Genomic DNA, 18324 nt, shown 5'->3' on the forward strand with positions numbered 1-18324 from the left:
TTCACACAAAAATATAAGAAATTATTCAAATAATAGTGACAATACATCTAAGATACTTAAAAATTACACATACACTTTAAAAATCTATATATCTTATGTCATGAAAAAGTCTCGGTCAATAAGTATACAAAATTCACATGTTTTATTATTAAAATGAAATCACTTAAAAACAATAAATCTGATTTTATTAGTAATCGAATTTTTATATATTGTAGGGAAAAGAAAAATTGTATCATGATAATTCATTTAATTTCATATGTAAAAGATTCTCATAATTCCTTTGATTTCATGTTAACACTAACCACCTAATACACATTATCTTGGTATTAGATAATATTACAACAAATTAGTAGAAAAAGGAGAAACATATGACAAAAAAAATTAAAGCTAGTAGCTAGAAGAAACAAATTTACAAGTATAAATTAAAGTCAATGTCTGATGGTGAGTTCAGCTCTAAGGTGGAGTATACCATTGATAAAGTATAAACTATCTTCCGCCATGAATGTTGTCCATGGAATGGCAAACAAGTTTCTATATCCAACAGCCTTTCCCCCAGTGAATACATAATTTCCTTTATACTTGCTAACAAATTCCTCTGTTGGCCTTGACCTTGCAGCAAACTCATAGTCAATCGCAAAGCTAGTTGAGCCTTTTTCTTGCATTCCTAGAAACAAACCAAAGCAATGGAAAGAGCTTTGTTGGTCCATGTTGCAATGTGCTGATAAGAAGAACCCTTGTCCACCCAAATGGAATGCCTGCGAATAAACTCGCCCAGTTGGAAACAAATTGGCACACTCTTCCCGCTTCAGATCCAAGTAAACAACACATTGTTGTCGTGGAAGTTCAAAATCCACCACCTTAACAGGGCGATACTTATATGCTCGTTCCACGAAAAGTCGACTATAGGAAGCAGACTCAGCAGCTAGTATCCGCTGACGATGAGGAGCCTCAGCCTTGAAAAAAAGGGCTTCAAGAACTAGCTTGGATGCAACATTTTGGTCAAAGTCATTGCAGGTTAACACTTTCTTAAGCTTTCGACAAGTCATATGAGGGAAACGAATTAGCCGAGCAAGTTGTGTACCCAGAACTTCTCTTCTTTCTTCTATTTTTGGGTACTGTGTTCGAACCCACTTCAACACAAAGTCATATACAACATCCTCTGATGCAACCTGGACTTCATCACTTGATAATATTGCTTCTATTCCTACTAGAGGCAAGCTCAAAACCTCTTCTTGAAACCTGATCGTACATGAAACTTATCATCACTCAAGTGAAAAAATATACATGAGTTTAAAAGCAAAGGCATTCAAGAAAAACAAATAACATTTATAACATTATCACTTCCTTTTTATAAAACTTCACACGAATAATTTTTTCTTTAATGTAGCATTCTATCTAAATATAACTTTTTAAACTACTTTACTGGTTTTATAGTAATTCCAAAATATCAAATTATTAGCAAAATTATTTATCTCGTGGCATGCTAAAATTGTATAAAAGTCAACTTAAGAAGTTAATAACACTTGAAATTGGTTGATTAAGGGTGGAAATCATTCACAAAAATGTCCTTTGCAAGGGTTTCTGATAATTAAATGCAGTTGAACATAAACACCAGAAAAATCATTCTTAGAACAAATTGCCTGCAACAAAATTCAAAATTCAAACTTCAATATCATCATCTTTTAAGAAAAGTGAAAAAGCAAGTAAAAGTCTTAAGTGATATGAATAATGAATAATATTAAAAAAATTAAGTTCGTATATAATGGAAAGTAGACAACAAATGTAGTTTATAGTGCATGAAATGTATATCACGCAATTAAGTTACACAAAAAGTGGAAAAACTTACTTTGTTATATCTTTGTATCGATCAACAAGATACTGTTTTGCTGTATCGGTCAATGGTTGAACTGCATCAGCCATTAACACACTAAAAGGAAGCTCGAGGTAAAGCAATGCAGACTCAGGTGTCATGGGAATAATTCGCAATAATCGACTACAAAATTTCATGCATGAAGCAACTTCAAATTTATCAGCAGCCATCAACACATCCAATATTTCAAGTGTTGAAGAAACGTTCAAGGTATTACTATACATAAAATTCAGAAGTTCCATAAGAGCAGCTTCCTCTGTAATATGTAAAGAAAACTCGGTATTTATAAGGTGATAACTAGACCAAATACTATAATAAATAATATATATAGTAAAGAAAATCATCTAAATTATATTTATATATGTGTGTGTATATACTACATATACATGTTAATACCAGAAGCATTAATTCTTAGAGTGACATGCCTCTGCTCTGATTCCTTCATCCCATTTGAGAAAAGCTGCAAAATACACATAATTCAACATATTTTTAGCATTACTCATAAAGCTAAATTATATATATAAAAAAAAAAATTTACCTTGTAGAAGAAAGGACTTTTAGCTGCCAAGATAGGAGAACTGATGTGTAGTGTTCTAACTCTCACAACTGCAGAGCAATCCATATTCCAATCTGAATCATTCATATTTGTGGGTTCATCACCTACGTTAATAATAACTAACTCAAATCATTAAGAATAATTAACAACTTTAAGAAAATGTATTTCATTCCTATACGAAGAAAAAAAATTGTGATTGTTTTTCCATGTCAAGTACGTAAGTTTCTTTACATATTAATTTATCTATTTTCAAATATATTTGTTTAAAGCACAATTATCTTATGCATTCAAGAATTTCATTGAAAAAGCACTCCACATTTAAACTCAAAGAAAATCAAGGATTCAATAAGCATTAATACACGAAATCAATCAATAAATAACTAATATGGGAGATGTGGGTGGAATAAATAGTATTGTACAAGTTCATCCAATTTTTAATAGCAAATCTAATTTTTTAGCCATGAATTGTACTAAATCATCTAATTTTAGTCAATTGGTAATTCAAGCATTATGTAGCATTCACCCATTGACTTAGACAAAACCATACAATAAGTACAATTGATATTGTGAATAATTTTATAATCATGGTACAATATATTTTAATAACTATATTTAAAAAGTTTTGTTTTTTTTAATGTTCAAATACCTGAAGGGAACTCTTCACCCATTGGAATTGCCTCTTCATCTAGATTTTCAGGGGGTGTAGAGTCATCCATATCAGGTTGATTCTCGTTCAAAATTTGTTCGTCAGGCAAAGAAAGATCAACAACTGCAAGCAAAAGAAAACATTGTAATATATGACATGAAAAAAGACGAACACATATAAATTCGGTCTCACATGCACAATGACACAATTTTTAGGCAAAAATCCATACACATAATAAAACAAATTAGTTATTTTTTCTTTTATCACAACATTCAAAACTTAATCATACGACTTAATTGAAATATTTCTCACAATTTGAATCACCAAAAAAGGAAGAATTGATACATAACTATTTTTCATTTTGCTTTAGATTAAAGAGCGCAACAACTCATTTTCTTAATTATTAAAGTGAACAAAAGTTTTATACGATGTCATGTTAGTCTGTTACTTTTTACTCTTACTTATCAATGAGTTGGATGACTAGTAATTTTCAAAACACATAACAATGTTTTATATTTATTACCAATGTTTGAAGTGTGTTATAAATAATAGATAGTTGTATGACAAATAATGAACAAATTGTATAGTCCAGTAACAAGTTTTGTTCCAAACAATCATGAAACAGTTGACAAGCAATCAACATGTGTAATAAGTTTGATACATATTAACAAGGGTTAAATGAGTAATCAAGAGTAATTCAGTATATCATATGTAAGTTTGTTTTCATTTCATGCAAAAGAAATGTCTTCTCAGAGTTTGAATGAATCATGATACTTTACAACATGACTTTATTTATTTTAGTGTTTCATTTCAACTTATTTTCCTCTCATTCTCTTATTCTCCAAATAATGAGTGCAAAATAGGCTTCCAGCTCTACTAGAACCACAATAATTCCACTAATTTAATTTAAAATAAGGGAAGTTTAAGATTTTTCACAAAGATTAAAAAAAATAGTTACCAGAACAACCATACTAAAATATCTTTATAATTTATTCTCTCCAACCCACATTTCATTACGATATTTATTTTTTTTTCAGTAAAGGTTCTTTATAAACATGATATTGAATTTATAGTAGTATAAGTATAACATGCTCAATGTGAAAAAAAATGAGATGAGAATGTCATAACATACCACACTTACAAGAAGTTGACATTTTAGAAGATGAAACAAGATAAACAACAAGAAAATGATATTCGTAATTTCCAAATCAACTAAGGCTACGAAATTAATGCCAAACAATTTTCTTGATCTCTTAATGTTGTGTTTTCCCCCTATTGATTTGTGAACAGATGAAACAAAAGAAAAAGGAGGGAAAAAAAAGTGAATATACCGTTATCTTTCTTAACATCCTCACGCCTCCTTTTGTGGTGGCGAGCCCAATCAAGAATTGCGTTGCAACCCTCAAAATTAGGTGGAGCCTCAACGACGTCAATCATGATCTCAATGCGAAGAATCCTATCAGAAAAATTACTGTCATTAAACGCGAATCCAAAATCGGAATCGGAAGAGGAAGCACTACGAGAGTAATCGGAGGAGGAAGAGGACTCCATCGTCATTCCTGGATCAAATAAATCCAAACTGAAATCCCTCATCCTCTAAACCACACAACACAACCACCTCTCCTACCTCTGCAACTACAAGCAGAGAAAGGAGGAAGAAGAAGAAAGAAAAACGAAAAAGGTAGAGAAGAAAAATGACATGCAATTCAATGCAATGCAAGCCCTCTGTTAATGAATGGTTGTGAAATAAAACAAGGTAAACCAAGTATAATACATTTCTATTTATTTTTATTTAATTAACTTTTGTCATGACAACGTAAAAACACGTAAGGAGCAAATATTTTACGGGTTGCAGCTTGGAATTAGTGATTAATTCTGTTTGATTTCGTAATCTAGTTTTTTTTAGTGCAATATTGGTTAATTTGTTACCTCCCATATCCTTCACCTTTTTAACTAAAATTATGTTGTTGTTTATCTTTTTATATAACATTTTGTTATTAAAATATTGTGATTTTAATGTGATTGATATTTACCCTTATTTGATACTTTTATTTCACTATCCTAAGGGTTTTTCATCTCTTATAATGTGGTATTAACAAGTAAGGATATGTTCGGACAATTTTTGTGTGAAATCTTCTCAATAGAAAAAATTAAAGGGGAAAATAAAAAATAGATTTTTAGGCTAAAAACAGTATATATATAAACTAATTTTCAATTGTTTTGTTTGTTTCTTAAATTTATGTGAGTATGATTTACAAAATTAAATTTCCATGTAACAAACTGACATGGAAACATTTTTCCTAGCAATATATCCAACAGAAACATGTTTGCATTAATTATTGATGCAAAATGAAAGATGATTTTGTATTGCATTAGATTTTTTATGCTTTTAATATTTTAAATAGATTTAATTTCGGAAAATTATAATATTATAATTTGTAATATTATTATCATTGAATTAATTTTCGTATAATGCACAATTATAATTTAAATTTGTGAATTATAATGTATCAAAAGGATATATATATATATATATATATATATATATATATATATTGAAATATTTTAGCAATTGTAATTACGTTTTTGTAATGGTATCATGCAAACAATTCAGTACACATTAAATTAAAAATAATTAATTAAGTTAGAAAGTAATATTTTTTTGTATTAATTGAATTAATTATGATACAAAGAAGATAAAATCGTATTTTTATGAGGGCTATTTTGGTTTAAAATAACCTAAACTTACGACGGAGCTATACTTAGCAAAATAGTTACGCATTTCCTTAGTTAAAAAGTTTATTTGTCTTTTATTGAATATAGGCCCAAGGGCCTACCCAATCCGTGCTATATTTCAAAAATGGTTTTGCTTCCTACAGTCTCATAATATCTAATTGCACTCTCAACTTTTAAAATGCTCCATTTATCCTTGATATTTACTTGAAATCTTTCTCCTCCTTGGTCCATATTTTATCCATTATGATTCAAAGTAGGAAAATGATATTTTGATAATTCTAAGTTGTATATAATTTTTTATGTAATGAGTTTAAAAATAAATATATGTAATAAAAGATAAGTTTAGAATTGAATAATATTAAAAAAATATTAAAAATTGTAATGTGTTGCATAAAAAATATGGATTATTACTCTATTAAATGAATATATTATGTTATTAGGCTTTATCTTTTATAGCAAAATAATATGTGATAACTATCAATTATAAAATAATAATTGGTTTATAAAGTGATTAACAGAGTACATTGAATCTTTTTTATCACTTTTTAATAAAGTTAATTTTGTTTTAATTTTTTTTATGAAACAGGTGGAAAGGTTCCTCTGCAACAGTAAAAAATTGGCGACCACGTGGTATCATGTTGATGGAAGTGACGCGTGGGTGACTTAGAAGATTTATCTAGAAAAATCCAATACCTTGGTGCCCACACTGCCACACAACCCCACTTCTCTTTCTACATTTTTTAATTAAAATTAAAAACCTAAGCAAGAAATTTGTCACAACCTACAAATAATGAAGTATTTATCATATAGTTTAGACAATAATTAAACCTTATAAGGTTTTGTACGTTTAAATTAAGAAAATCAAATAAATAAATTAAATTTCAATTACTTTATTTAATTAGGAAAATATATTAATATTGAAAAATAAACCTTATATGTTTGAGTAAGCAATAAACTATAATGAAAAATAAAAGTTTAGTTTAAGTGCGCTCAACTTCCTTGAATAACATAGATAATAGAATAGGTATTATGTATAACTAAAATGATTTTGATTATTATAAGTTTATGTCTAATATTTTTTAAGGAAAACAAAATATTAAGTCGTATAAAATTAAGAATTTTAGTGAAAGTAATTTAATTTGACAAATTTCATATATCATCTCCTATGTCTTTATGTGAACATTTACAATACAGTAATAATAACATAATTAAGTTAATATAAAAAAGTAAAGTAACTAATATTTTTACAATATACAAATTTTGGCTTTAAACTCACATGTGATTCAAAACTCAAATTGTATGGTGATATTCCATACAGTACAATTTTGTAAAGGCTTGCTGATGCTCGTCCAACTAAATATACTATTCTAAATTTAGTAAACTTACGTCAAAATGGAAAATTTGTGTATAACTATATAAATTTTAAAAATATTTTAACTTTTAATCTACTTTATATTAAAAATAGCTTTATATTCAAATTTTAAATATCTGTCATCATTTTAAATTTGTAAGTAACTGTTGTCTAGTTTTTCAATAAAAAATACTTTATAGTTTTTCAAAATATTAATAATTAAACTACAAATAATATAAGATTGAATTAGATATAAAACATATTTTTTAATATATAATTTATTTGAAATTAGTATTTATGATTTTTTACTTGACGAATTTAATTGAATTAGGTGAATTTGATTGGGTGGAAAATACAGTGTGATTGTGATGTAGGAAGGAGTGGGTCCCAGATCCAAGGAGGACAGTGTGGATGAGTTGGAATAGAAGGTGTGAGTCAATGGACAGATATGTCAGACATCACACATGACATGGATCACCACAAATTATATTATATACTATATTTCTCCCTCACTATTTTCAACCTTCCATATCCCAAAACTTTTATTATATTTACCTTTTCTTCATGTTACTTTATTTTCATTTTTTATCAACGGTTGAAAAAATAATTTAATATACTTTCATTCAAAAATAGTAACAGAAGTATTTACATTATTTGCTACCATATTGTACACTTCCATTCCACCACATGCAATATATCGTCGCATTTCAAATCATGCTGATTTTTATAAAGACTTTTGAAATATTTAAGTCAAATCAGAACCATCACTGTTCTTTCTTTGATAAACTGCAACATTCTACAATTTTTTCAACCTACTTCATTCATCTTTTACCAAGCTTTCAATTGCGTTGACTTTCTTGTTTGAAAATATCACAATACTCATTATACTTTATTTTAAGTTTAAAAAAAATATTATTTTTTGTTATTTTTAATTTTTTTTAAATGATTTTTTCCGGTTATTTACAACTGTATCTTTTAAAATATATAATTATAATTAGATGAAAAATTTTATCTTCTTTAGAAGCAAACCTATTTTTTCTTTTCTTTTCTGTTGAGTGTAATGTTACGTGATCTTAAAATGAAAAAAAAAATGAAACTTCATATTCAAAATAATGTTTTTTAATTTTGTGACAAGATTATCTATACTAAATACATTGAAAATGTAATTGTTTATGTAATTGAAATAAAAACAAGAGAATAAAAAATAAAAAAATGAAATATATTCTGGGTTATTTTACGAGTTTAGTGAAAATAAAGGAATTAGAAGATTTGATATTAATTTTTTATTTTATTCGATCCATGACATAAAAGTAAATTACAAGAAAAACTTGAGGATTTGAATAAGAGTAGAAATATAAACAGAAGAGAACAAGTAAAAGGATGAAATAAATTAAAAAAAAAACAAATAAGAGAAATGTAAGAACGTTGATTGTGAAAAAAAAAATCTTCCTATTCTTATATATACTTATACAAAGATTACCCAAGTTAGTTATTTTTTATTTTAATTATTGATAGTCCCATAGCAGTTTCTACATTTTATAAATTCAAATTATTCCAGTAGTTTTATAAAAAAAATATTTAAATTAAAAAAAAATGAGCGTAAGCCACTTGTTTAGAATTGGTATTTATTTTTATACAAACAAGTAGTAGTTTTTGGACCAAACCCCTTTAACAACAATTGTTCTCTCCCAAATGAGTACATTGCAAATTGGGTTACAAGATAAAATATTCAATAATAATTACAAATATTATTGAAATAAGTGGGCTACAGTGCCGCTATTTATATTTTATAGGTGAGGGTGAATATATATATATATATATATATATATATATATATATATAAAAGATCCTTTTAGTTTAAATATTTTAACATATAAATATATATTACATAGAAATTTACACTTGTAAAAAATAATACATTTCATCGCATTGAATGAATAACACAATTTTAACAAAAATGCACATAAATAGTAATGTGTAAGACATGATTCAAGATTGGACCAGTCAATAACATGGTTAACTTTTTGTTTTTCTCTTAGTATACAAGACAAGAAATGTTTGAATTTAAAAAACAAATCTGTACTTTTTAAATTCATCGTATTTGAGCAAATCGACAAAGATCCATCATATTATTTAAAATTTTAATTCACTAATATATTTCAAAGTATTAATACATGTTAGTAACTTAATTTTAAGTTTGTTCTTTACAAAAACTAGCTTCACTGTTATTACTAATTACCGATATAATACAATTTTATCTTAAAACCTAAACATTTTTTTTCTGTACTAGTATACTAACTTGTAGTTCAGTTTTTTATAACTTAAAATTAAATTAATATGTACTTATATTTATATATTCAACCAGTAATAGTTAATGTAATATTTTTTAATCATACATAGATTTTTAATTCAACCACTTAAAAAAAAATCTATCTTTCTGAAATCCTATTAAAAAAAAACTGAGAGAAAATCTATTGGTACATAAGATAACAACTTTTGCGCAAAATCCAGAGCCACTACAGGGAGAATGGAAGTGCTGTGAAATTATTGATGCCACTTTTTATTTCTGCGGTCTCATTAGGCATATATATGGATTATGCAGCTTTCTGTTCGAGCAGTCAGCATCTCTGCAGCAGCACCATAATACAATTGCCATGTTTAATTTGTGAAGGAGCAGTTAAATTAATGGAGGAGACATGGCAGTTTCTGGGCATTATTAAGCATGAAAAGACACTTTTGAGCCCTAATTTTCCTTGGCCATGAAAGGGAATTTAAAAAATTGCGGGGTTTACCATAGGTTAGAGCTAAAAGTTTGAAAAGGGATTAAAGAGAAAAGAAGAAAAGAAGATATGATGCAGTTATGTGTGAAGGAAAATATCAGAAACAGTATCGGGGCGAGCGTGCGTGCGTGAGGAAAATTGATCATAAGTGGCTACTGGTGGATTCCAAATGAGCTATTCAATTTAGTTTAATGGGATGAGAGTATTAATAATAAATTAATATAATTGATAACGTGATTCTGAAAGGGCACGTAAGGCACATGACAAGAGGGTGGTGGTGTGGCTTAGCTAGGCTGGACCCTAGCACAAGACGCGTAGATGGATTCCCTGAGCACCACGTGTACGGCTCTGGTGACGTTGGAATAAACAAATGGCCACCTCAACCAACAACCACGACCCACACCGTATATACGCTCTTATATACGTATACGCCGAATTCCACATACGACACGTGTGTGGTGACGTGGACTTCGCCTTCGCGCTCCTTCCTTCCCTTCTTGTCACCACCACCACCACCATACCCCATCTTTGCGTCAAGCCACACTGTGTTTCCCTCGTTTTTTAGAGAGAGAAAATGCACACTTACCACCTCAATTAATTGCTTCTCCATACCTTAGACCCTTTTTTTAGGATACTCGGAGCTACCAGGAGTAGTTTTTCCCTTGTGTTTTTATGTTTTTTTTTGGCTCGTTGTTTTGTGAGTGAGGATAACAATTGGCCAATTGGGTATGTGGTGAGGTACGTGGAATTCTGCAGTGCCGTTGGTCGAAAGTTTTGATTTTTAATGCTTTTTTATATCAGGGTATGTGAAAACTATGTATGCGTGAAAATTTGAAGTTGTTTCATGATTGGAGACTGTGTGGAAGAGGAACAGTTTATATGCTTTTCAGTTTAGATTTTTGTTCATTGGAAACACCAAGAGAACTTGAGGATACCGTAAATTTTCTGTTCCTTTTTTTTTATTTGAATTTTTGCATAATTAAACAAGATGGTTAGAATTGGGGTTCATCTGGATCTCGTTTTTGCATCTGTGAGAGTTTGGAGTTTGTGTGCTTTCTCTGTGTTGATTTGCTCAGTGAAACGTTTTTCATTTCACGTGGATGTTATTTTCCTTTTTTTGGCCTCATGCTATTTTTGTGAAATTCGTTTTCCTGTAACTGAAGAGGGTCTCTGGATCGGGGCTAAAATATTTTGGCTAATTAAGGAGTTTCACTCGTTTTCTCAGCTTCCTTGATTCGTGTGAAAGTGAGAAATGTTTGCTTTGGAAGGGTATTTTTGTCATTTAGCTAAGGGGTGGTGTTGCTGGGAGGGATTATAGTATGGTCTGTTGCGTGTGTTCTTCCCTTTCCATACGGCTTGTGGAGTGCTCAAAAGACAAAATTGACCCTTTACCATTCTGTCTTTGACTCTTGCGTCTACTTTGGATTGAATTATCTATCTGTAGCTTACCATTAATACTGCAGCCTTTCCTGAAAGGTATTTTCTGAAATCTCACTTTCTCTAAAACAAGGAACCAGAAAAGTTGAACTCTGTGTTGGTACCTTCTCTGATGGCCCAGTAGTATCTTTAGGTCCCCCTCTGCTCCTTAAGCATTTGCTTCGTCTCTAATTAATTATGAAATCATGTCATTTTTTTTCACTGTTGAACTGCTCATCGGTATAGATCAGTCGGTGATTCTGACTTGTTTTGAAACGTGTTTCACCTTGCCAACTCCATCCTGAATTACTTAGCTATATCAGGATGGTCATCTTTGGTGGGTTCTAGATTTTTCATGTGAGACTCGTTGAATCTCATCTGAAGGTTATATTGGAGATGGAAAATTAACCCATTCAATTTTCCATTTAGGAAATTGGATTTTTTGTAGGGTGCTATGTTATGCTAGCTTGGAAGGTAAACTAGATAGCAGAAATTGCTGTGCACTATATGTTTGTGGTGAATCAGATTTCCAGCAGCTGTTATATGGCTTCTAAAACATCAATTCCTTCGATGAAATAATGATGTATATTAGTCCTGCATCTTTGTTTAGCTCCCCCCCTTTTTTCTTGAGTTGATTTATCAGGTATTTATTTGAAATTGCTTTGCAATTGCTGGAATCGCCCTTCCCCTTTGCTATTGTGTTATATACTTTCATGTATAACTTATCTACAACAGTAAACCGTTTATAATCAGTAAACATTGCATTGTATTATCTTGGTTGCCAAGAATATATTGGACGATATGTAGATTTTAAATGTCAGTTATTAATTTCCTTGTGACATTTTCTTGCTGATATCAATTAACAAGCTGAACATGCCTCCTGTGAATGCAGTTAAGACATTTTTCCAGAAGTAACAAAGCTCCTTATACATTATTTGACTTAGTAGTGCTCTCTATTTGGAGCTTACAATGGGAAACAATGAGGAAGAGAAATCTACCAAGACCGAAAAGCCTTCTTCACCTGTAACAATGGTGAGTTTAAAAGAGTGTATCTGGTTGTTGACAAATTTGTAACAAGCTTGAATTTTAATGCTGTTTAAACTTGTCAACAGGATCAGGCCAATCAGACCAACCAGCCCAATATTCATGTATATCCTGATTGGGCAGCCATGCAGGTTACCTACTTTTTGCCTTGAATTATTTTGTGTGTTGGTGAATGAAGTATTCATAGTAGTTTCTTGTTAGCTAGCTTCAATGTAAACTAATACTCTCAAATTATAGTAGTTTAAGCTGTACTATTCTAACTATGTCAATTATTTGATTATCTTCTGGCTTCTTCGCTCTCTTTGAAGATTTTTTGCTAATGATTTTGTCTTAACTTAACACTGACAACTGGAGAACATTACCCTCATTGTGTTATTTCTTCAATGTTTCAAAGTGAAATGATCTGCAACTACATCTTCCTAGGAAGACACCTTCTATCTTTATATTTAAAAATACTGTTTGTGTATTTCCATTTTTTTTACTGGACGAAGCAATGAACAGAAGAAAGCTGTTTATATTCCCTCTTTTGAGTTATTGACCATTCTCTCTGAATATTAGTATTAGAGGGCCATTCCTTTGGTCCATTTTATTACCTAGTCTGTATTTTGTGATTTGCTATCAGTATGTTTCCCTAATTATTACCAAACTGAAATTATGCCCTGCATTGCTACTGATTTTGGCAATCAGTTGTGGCAATATCTAGGATGAGATGTGCTTTGCCCCTAGATTGGTTAGTCATTAAAAGTAATATAGATTTGATGGTATGAGACTATTAATTTTTATCCCTTCAAATCTATTCATCGTGCATGTTTTCAACCATATTTGCCCTCTAATTAGGGAATAGTGACTCTATTATGATTTTAAATGTTTGCTATTTATATCTCCAGGCATACTATGGGCCAAGAGTCACCATGCCACCATACTACAACTCGGCTGTGGCTTCTGGTCACGCTCCTCACCCATACATGTGGGGACCACAGGTAGTAGTATCTCAATGCAATCATTTGTATGTTCTATGAATGCCATTCTTTGTTTTTTGCATGTATTCTAGATGACAAGGATGAGTAACATTCTGACATTATTTCTTCCAGCCTATGATGCCACCTTATGGGCCTCCTTATGCAGCAATTTATTCACATGGAGGGGTTTACCCTGCAGTTCCAATTGTAAGCTAGCATTATTGCAATTTACTTTTTTCTTTTATGCTTGTTTAATTAACATTTTTTGTTGTTGGAACTAGTGTTCTTTCTCTGGTCTGAGAATTGGTGTATTTATTATGATGTGTTGAAAATGGAAGGATGACAGATGTTAAGAATATAGTATGATGTGATTCTGCTGGTTCTGTTGGCCCTTGGTAATTTCACAGTTATTTGTACCTGGCAGCTTAACCTCTCCATGCTTGGATAACCTTAATATAATAAAATCTTGATTTATTTTATAGCCTATAAAATGGGCAATAAAAGACTTTTCTTCCTATAGTAGTATGTTTCTATTGGTAGGAATTTTGAGGCATGTTCTTATGAGTTTTATTTACAAAATATAGGGGCCACATACACATAGTCAAGGAATTCCATCTTCACCAGCTGTAAGTTTTAATTTCATCCGAAACCAACTCTTACTAACTTACTAAGTCCTTGAATACTATCAATTTATGATTGGTTTGAATTGGTGTAACAATTCAGGCTGGGACTCCTTTAAGCATGGAGACACCCCTCAAATCATCAGGAAATACTGATCATGGTTTAATGAAGAAATTGAAGGAGTTTGATGGACTTGCAATGTCAATAGGCAATGGCCATAATGAAAGTGTAGAGCGTGGAGGTGAAAACAGGCTGTCACAGAGGTTTGTTGATCTGTTCTCTTTTTGTATGAATATTTTTAATGGCATGTTATCTGAGTTTCTAGACACCTCCTCTGTGATGGGGGTGGTGTAGAGGGGAAAATCTATCATTTGATACTCTTTAGTGAGTTAACCTACTTCCTCTCCCTGTCTAGAATAGTGGTCCATGACTAGATTATGTAAGGGAGTCTTGTGGATGACTGAATAATTTACTGATGATGTGAACAGTGTGGATACTGAGGGTTCCAGTGATGGAAGTGATGGCAGCACTTCAGGGGTGAGAACTTGCTTGCAATTAGCATTTTTTGCTGTACTTTGTTGACCATTTTGAAATTGTTCACGTATAGTCTATTTTTAAAATGGTTTGACTAAATTGAAACATTAAAATATGATATTTGCCCATCTTATGCTCAGGCTAATCAAACAAGAAGGAAAAGAAGCCGTGAGGGAACACCGACCACTGGTATGACTCTGTTCTTCACCAAGTGTCACATCTTGATGAATAATAGAGTTGTCGTGGGATCACAATTATTCTTCTGTTGTCATCACTCTACACATGGTGTCCAATCTGTTTATTCAGTTGGGTCTTCATAATTAGATGCTGTTGTAAAATAGTTTTTCATCAAGGTGAAATTGCCGAAGTTTTCAATTTACCGATAGTTTGATAAATACGGTATGGGGTATTGGTGTCCCATGGTTGCAAATTGCAATTTCTGTTTAAATGTCTCACAAGCCAAAGTGTGTTATTTTAATTACAGGCATCTGAAGTTTAGAGTAGGTTCTGAACATAATCTGTGTTGATGGGTTTTTTTTTTCTGCACTGTATTAGCAGATGGAGAAGGGAAAACTGAGATACAAAGCAGTCCCATTTCTAAAGATACTGCAGCTTCTAATAAGATCGTGGCAGTTGCCCCTGCCAGTGTTGCAGGAACAATAGTTGGACCTGTAGTTTCTTCAGGTATGACCACCGTGCTGGAGCTGAGAAATCCTTCCAGTGTTCATTCTAAAGCAAATACCACAAGTGCCCCACAACCTTCTGTATTACCTGCAGAAGCTTGGTTACAGGTATGGTCAGCATATATAATTCATCCTAGCAGTTTAGATCATATACTCATTTATATATATACATGTGTTAAACATGTAATAATATTGTGGTATCCTCATTTTTTGCTGACACTATAGTAATTCTTGTGGGTATGTTTTTGTTTTATGTAGAATGAGCGTGAGCTGAAACGAGAGAGGCGTAAACAATCTAACAGAGAATCTGCTAGAAGGTCTAGACTAAGAAAGCAGGTATAAATATTGTGGGGTTTCTTCAAAAACATTGTAAACCTTCAATTACTTCGGTTGTCAATTTAAAAATCCTAATTTAGCAGTTTCTTTTATCACTCACTTGTACATTTGTTGCACGTGATTCCTGTGCATGCAACCCTCCAGAAAAAACAAAAGTAAAGATTGTATTCTATGGACTTATGACTAATGCCCACATTCCTGCTGCTCAGGCTGAAACTGAAGAACTGGCACGAAAAGTTGAATCCTTGAATACTGAGAATGAGACACTGAAATCAGAAATAAATCGACTGACTGAAAGTTCTGAGAAAATGAGGGTGGAAAATGCAACATTGAGGGTACTCTTCACAACCTATTCCTCATTGGACATGCATTTCATTGTGTTACTTTTTAATGCTGAATGTCATCCTGTCTCTGACTCAGGAAAAACTTAAAAGTGCTCAACTGGGACAAACACAAGAGATAACTTTGAACATAATTGACAGTCAGAGGGCTACACCTGTAAGCACAGAAAACTTACTATCTAGAGTGAATAATAATTCCAGTTCTAACGATAGAACTGTGGAGGATGAGAATGGTTTTTGTGAAAATAAACCAAACTCTGGTGCAAAGCTGCATCAACTACTGGACACAAGTCCTAGAGCTGATGCTGTGGCAGCTGGTTGATGCAGAAAACCAGTAACTGTACTGGCTGATCAGGTACTTTTGGCATATTACAAGCCCAAAATTACCGCTAACAGTTTCCAGAGGGATGGATCAGCTGAATTTTAGTATCTAAATCCATCAAAATCAGAACTAATTCATTGCTTGTCAGTTTACCTAGGACAAAATCTTTGTTACTATTAGATTTGACCAAAGTGGATGACCAAGTTTGTAAAATGAAGAAGAGAACTAGAGATTTCAGTTTGGAGAGAGTTGTTAAACCGTTACATAATTGCGTTTGTATCATTAACGATTGGTGTGGAGTTTCCAACGGTATCTGGTATAAAGTTATTCTGGTCTATCTTTTTTGCTATCAATTCATTTCGCCACCATGTCAATTATATTTTTACTCCACTCATAAATGTACTAACAGCATCTGCATTTTATATTTTAGAGTGTTCTCTTTCACTTTAAAGTAATTAAATCCATTCACTAACTTTTCAAGATGGGTTTGTTGCTGCACACCTTTTCACACGGGTTGCCTACAATAGAAAGTATTGGGTGGTCTATTATTTAGTCTTTGGATTGGTGGCTATATTTAAGAGAGAAAAATGGTGGCTTTACACGTTATGTATGGCTATTTATGCTTTTAATTGTCAGGCAAAAATGTCGGTGCAATATGTCTTGTTTTCAGTTTGTTCGTGGTTTTTTAAAGAAATATAGAATTACACACCGACAATTTAAAAACAATATTAGATGTAGTGGAGAACACCAAAATTAAGGTAGGTAGTAAAATGGATTTACTGTTCCCTACTTTTATTTTAGGATGGATGCTTACTCAACCTTTGTTTTTAACTCATTCTTACGTCATTTCACAGTTCTCTTCCTGCATCTTATTGTCCAACAGTATGATGTATAAATAACACTATCTTTTATTTTACATTTATTGAGTCAAGGATGGATCCAAGAGGAGGCAAACGTGTCAACCACTTTTTTTAGAAACACCAAAAGAAAGTTTGTTGAAAGCAAGGAAAAAGTGGGGAGGAACAGGGAAAGTGAATATGTTGGCTAGTGAAGAAATAAACAAAAAACTGTTTCCAGACAAAGTTTGCCCCAATAATCAACTTGTGCACTACAAACGCACCTCACCACTTCTATTTTTCTGATAACTTAATAGGGAAAGCTAGAAATTAGAAACAGGATCAAACTTCCTCAGCAAAAATGACCAATCTCTACCATATACTATAAACACAATTTATTTTTCCCTTTAATCCAAATTTGAGACCATTCAAAAATATTTATACTATGAAAGTGATTGATGTAATATACTATAACATAAAATTGATTTTTTCCTTTAATCCAAAAATTTTAGACCTATGAAATTTTTCCTTTAATCCAAACATTTTAGACCTATGAAAGTGATTAATGTAATATACTATAACATAAAATTGATTTCTTTCTTTAATCCAAATTTTACACCAATCAAAAATATTTATACTATGAAAGTGATTGATGTAAAGTTTGACAAAAATTAAAACTAATTTTGAAAAAAAAATATATTTAACCAAACAATATATTACCAAAATGTAGTAATTCTCGAGTAGTATAGTGCACCACAGTGAACCATGCAATTTAAGCATAACTTCAACTTCTCTTCCAAATAGAGAGCACAATAACTGTGTTGTCCCCAAAATTAGCACTGTCACATTCCAGTACCATTATTGTTGAACTACAAATAAACAATAGATTTAGTTGCTAAATGATATGATTTGTTCATATTTTAAATTCGTGCTAAACAAAGTAGAATTCTAATATATTCTTTAGTTTTTTAATTATCAGACTTGTTCCAATACGTTTTTAGTTAGAAATTAAAATCAATGACAATATATATAATTTACCAAAGTATTTTTAAGATAAAATTGATAGAGTTTGTAAGAAATCAATTGGAAAGCTCAAAAAGGAAACATTGTTTTCCTATTGCATAACGAAAATTTAGCTGAAAGCTAAAATGCTAGTGAGATGTTTTAAGTTTAAAATAGTATTCAATGCCTTTGGTAATTTTATATTTTAAATAAATATAATTTTGTTTTCATTTTTTTTACAAATCTTATCAGCACAACAATTTTTAATATCATTTATACATATTTTAATCA

The 18324-nt window shown here is 31.1% G+C and overlaps 2 protein-coding genes across 22 annotated transcripts; one reads left to right on the forward strand and one right to left on the reverse strand.

Moving 5' to 3' along the window:
* Positions 1-227: 227 nt before the first annotated feature.
* LOC137831867 (BTB/POZ domain-containing protein POB1) lies at positions 228-4825 on the reverse strand. The gene is made up of 6 exons (XM_068639728.1): positions 4404-4825; positions 3073-3195; positions 2409-2530; positions 2267-2330; positions 1847-2126; positions 228-1239 (listed from the first exon to the last, which is right to left on the reverse strand). Exons 1-6 carry the CDS (start codon positions 4663-4665, stop codon positions 429-431), a joined length of 1662 nt encoding a protein of 553 aa, XP_068495829.1. The 5' UTR covers positions 4666-4825; the 3' UTR covers positions 228-428.
* A 5547-nt stretch (positions 4826-10372) lies between these two features.
* LOC137831868 (common plant regulatory factor 1) lies at positions 10373-16548 on the forward strand. 21 transcript variants are annotated; one of them, XM_068639729.2, is made up of 13 exons: positions 10373-10677; positions 12248-12387; positions 12468-12530; positions 13287-13382; positions 13491-13565; positions 13943-13984; positions 14082-14242; positions 14468-14516; positions 14654-14702; positions 15069-15304; positions 15455-15532; positions 15742-15867; positions 15953-16548. In XM_068639729.2, exons 2-13 carry the CDS (start codon positions 12325-12327, stop codon positions 16193-16195), a joined length of 1281 nt encoding a protein of 426 aa, XP_068495830.1. In that variant the 5' UTR covers positions 10373-10677; positions 12248-12324; the 3' UTR covers positions 16196-16548. The 21 variants fall into 21 exon arrangements, 18 of the variants coding, with proteins under 18 accessions (XP_068495830.1, XP_068495840.1, XP_068495834.1 ...); XM_068639739.2 differs by having other exon boundaries at positions 15072-15304; XM_068639733.2 differs by having other exon boundaries at positions 13287-13379.
* Positions 16549-18324: the final 1776 nt, after the last annotated feature.

Source organism: Phaseolus vulgaris, chromosome 6, assembly GCF_051622355.1.
Source record: "Phaseolus vulgaris cultivar YP4 chromosome 6, ASM5162235v1, whole genome shotgun sequence".
Classification (NCBI taxonomy): domain Eukaryota; kingdom Viridiplantae; phylum Streptophyta; class Magnoliopsida; order Fabales; family Fabaceae; genus Phaseolus; species Phaseolus vulgaris.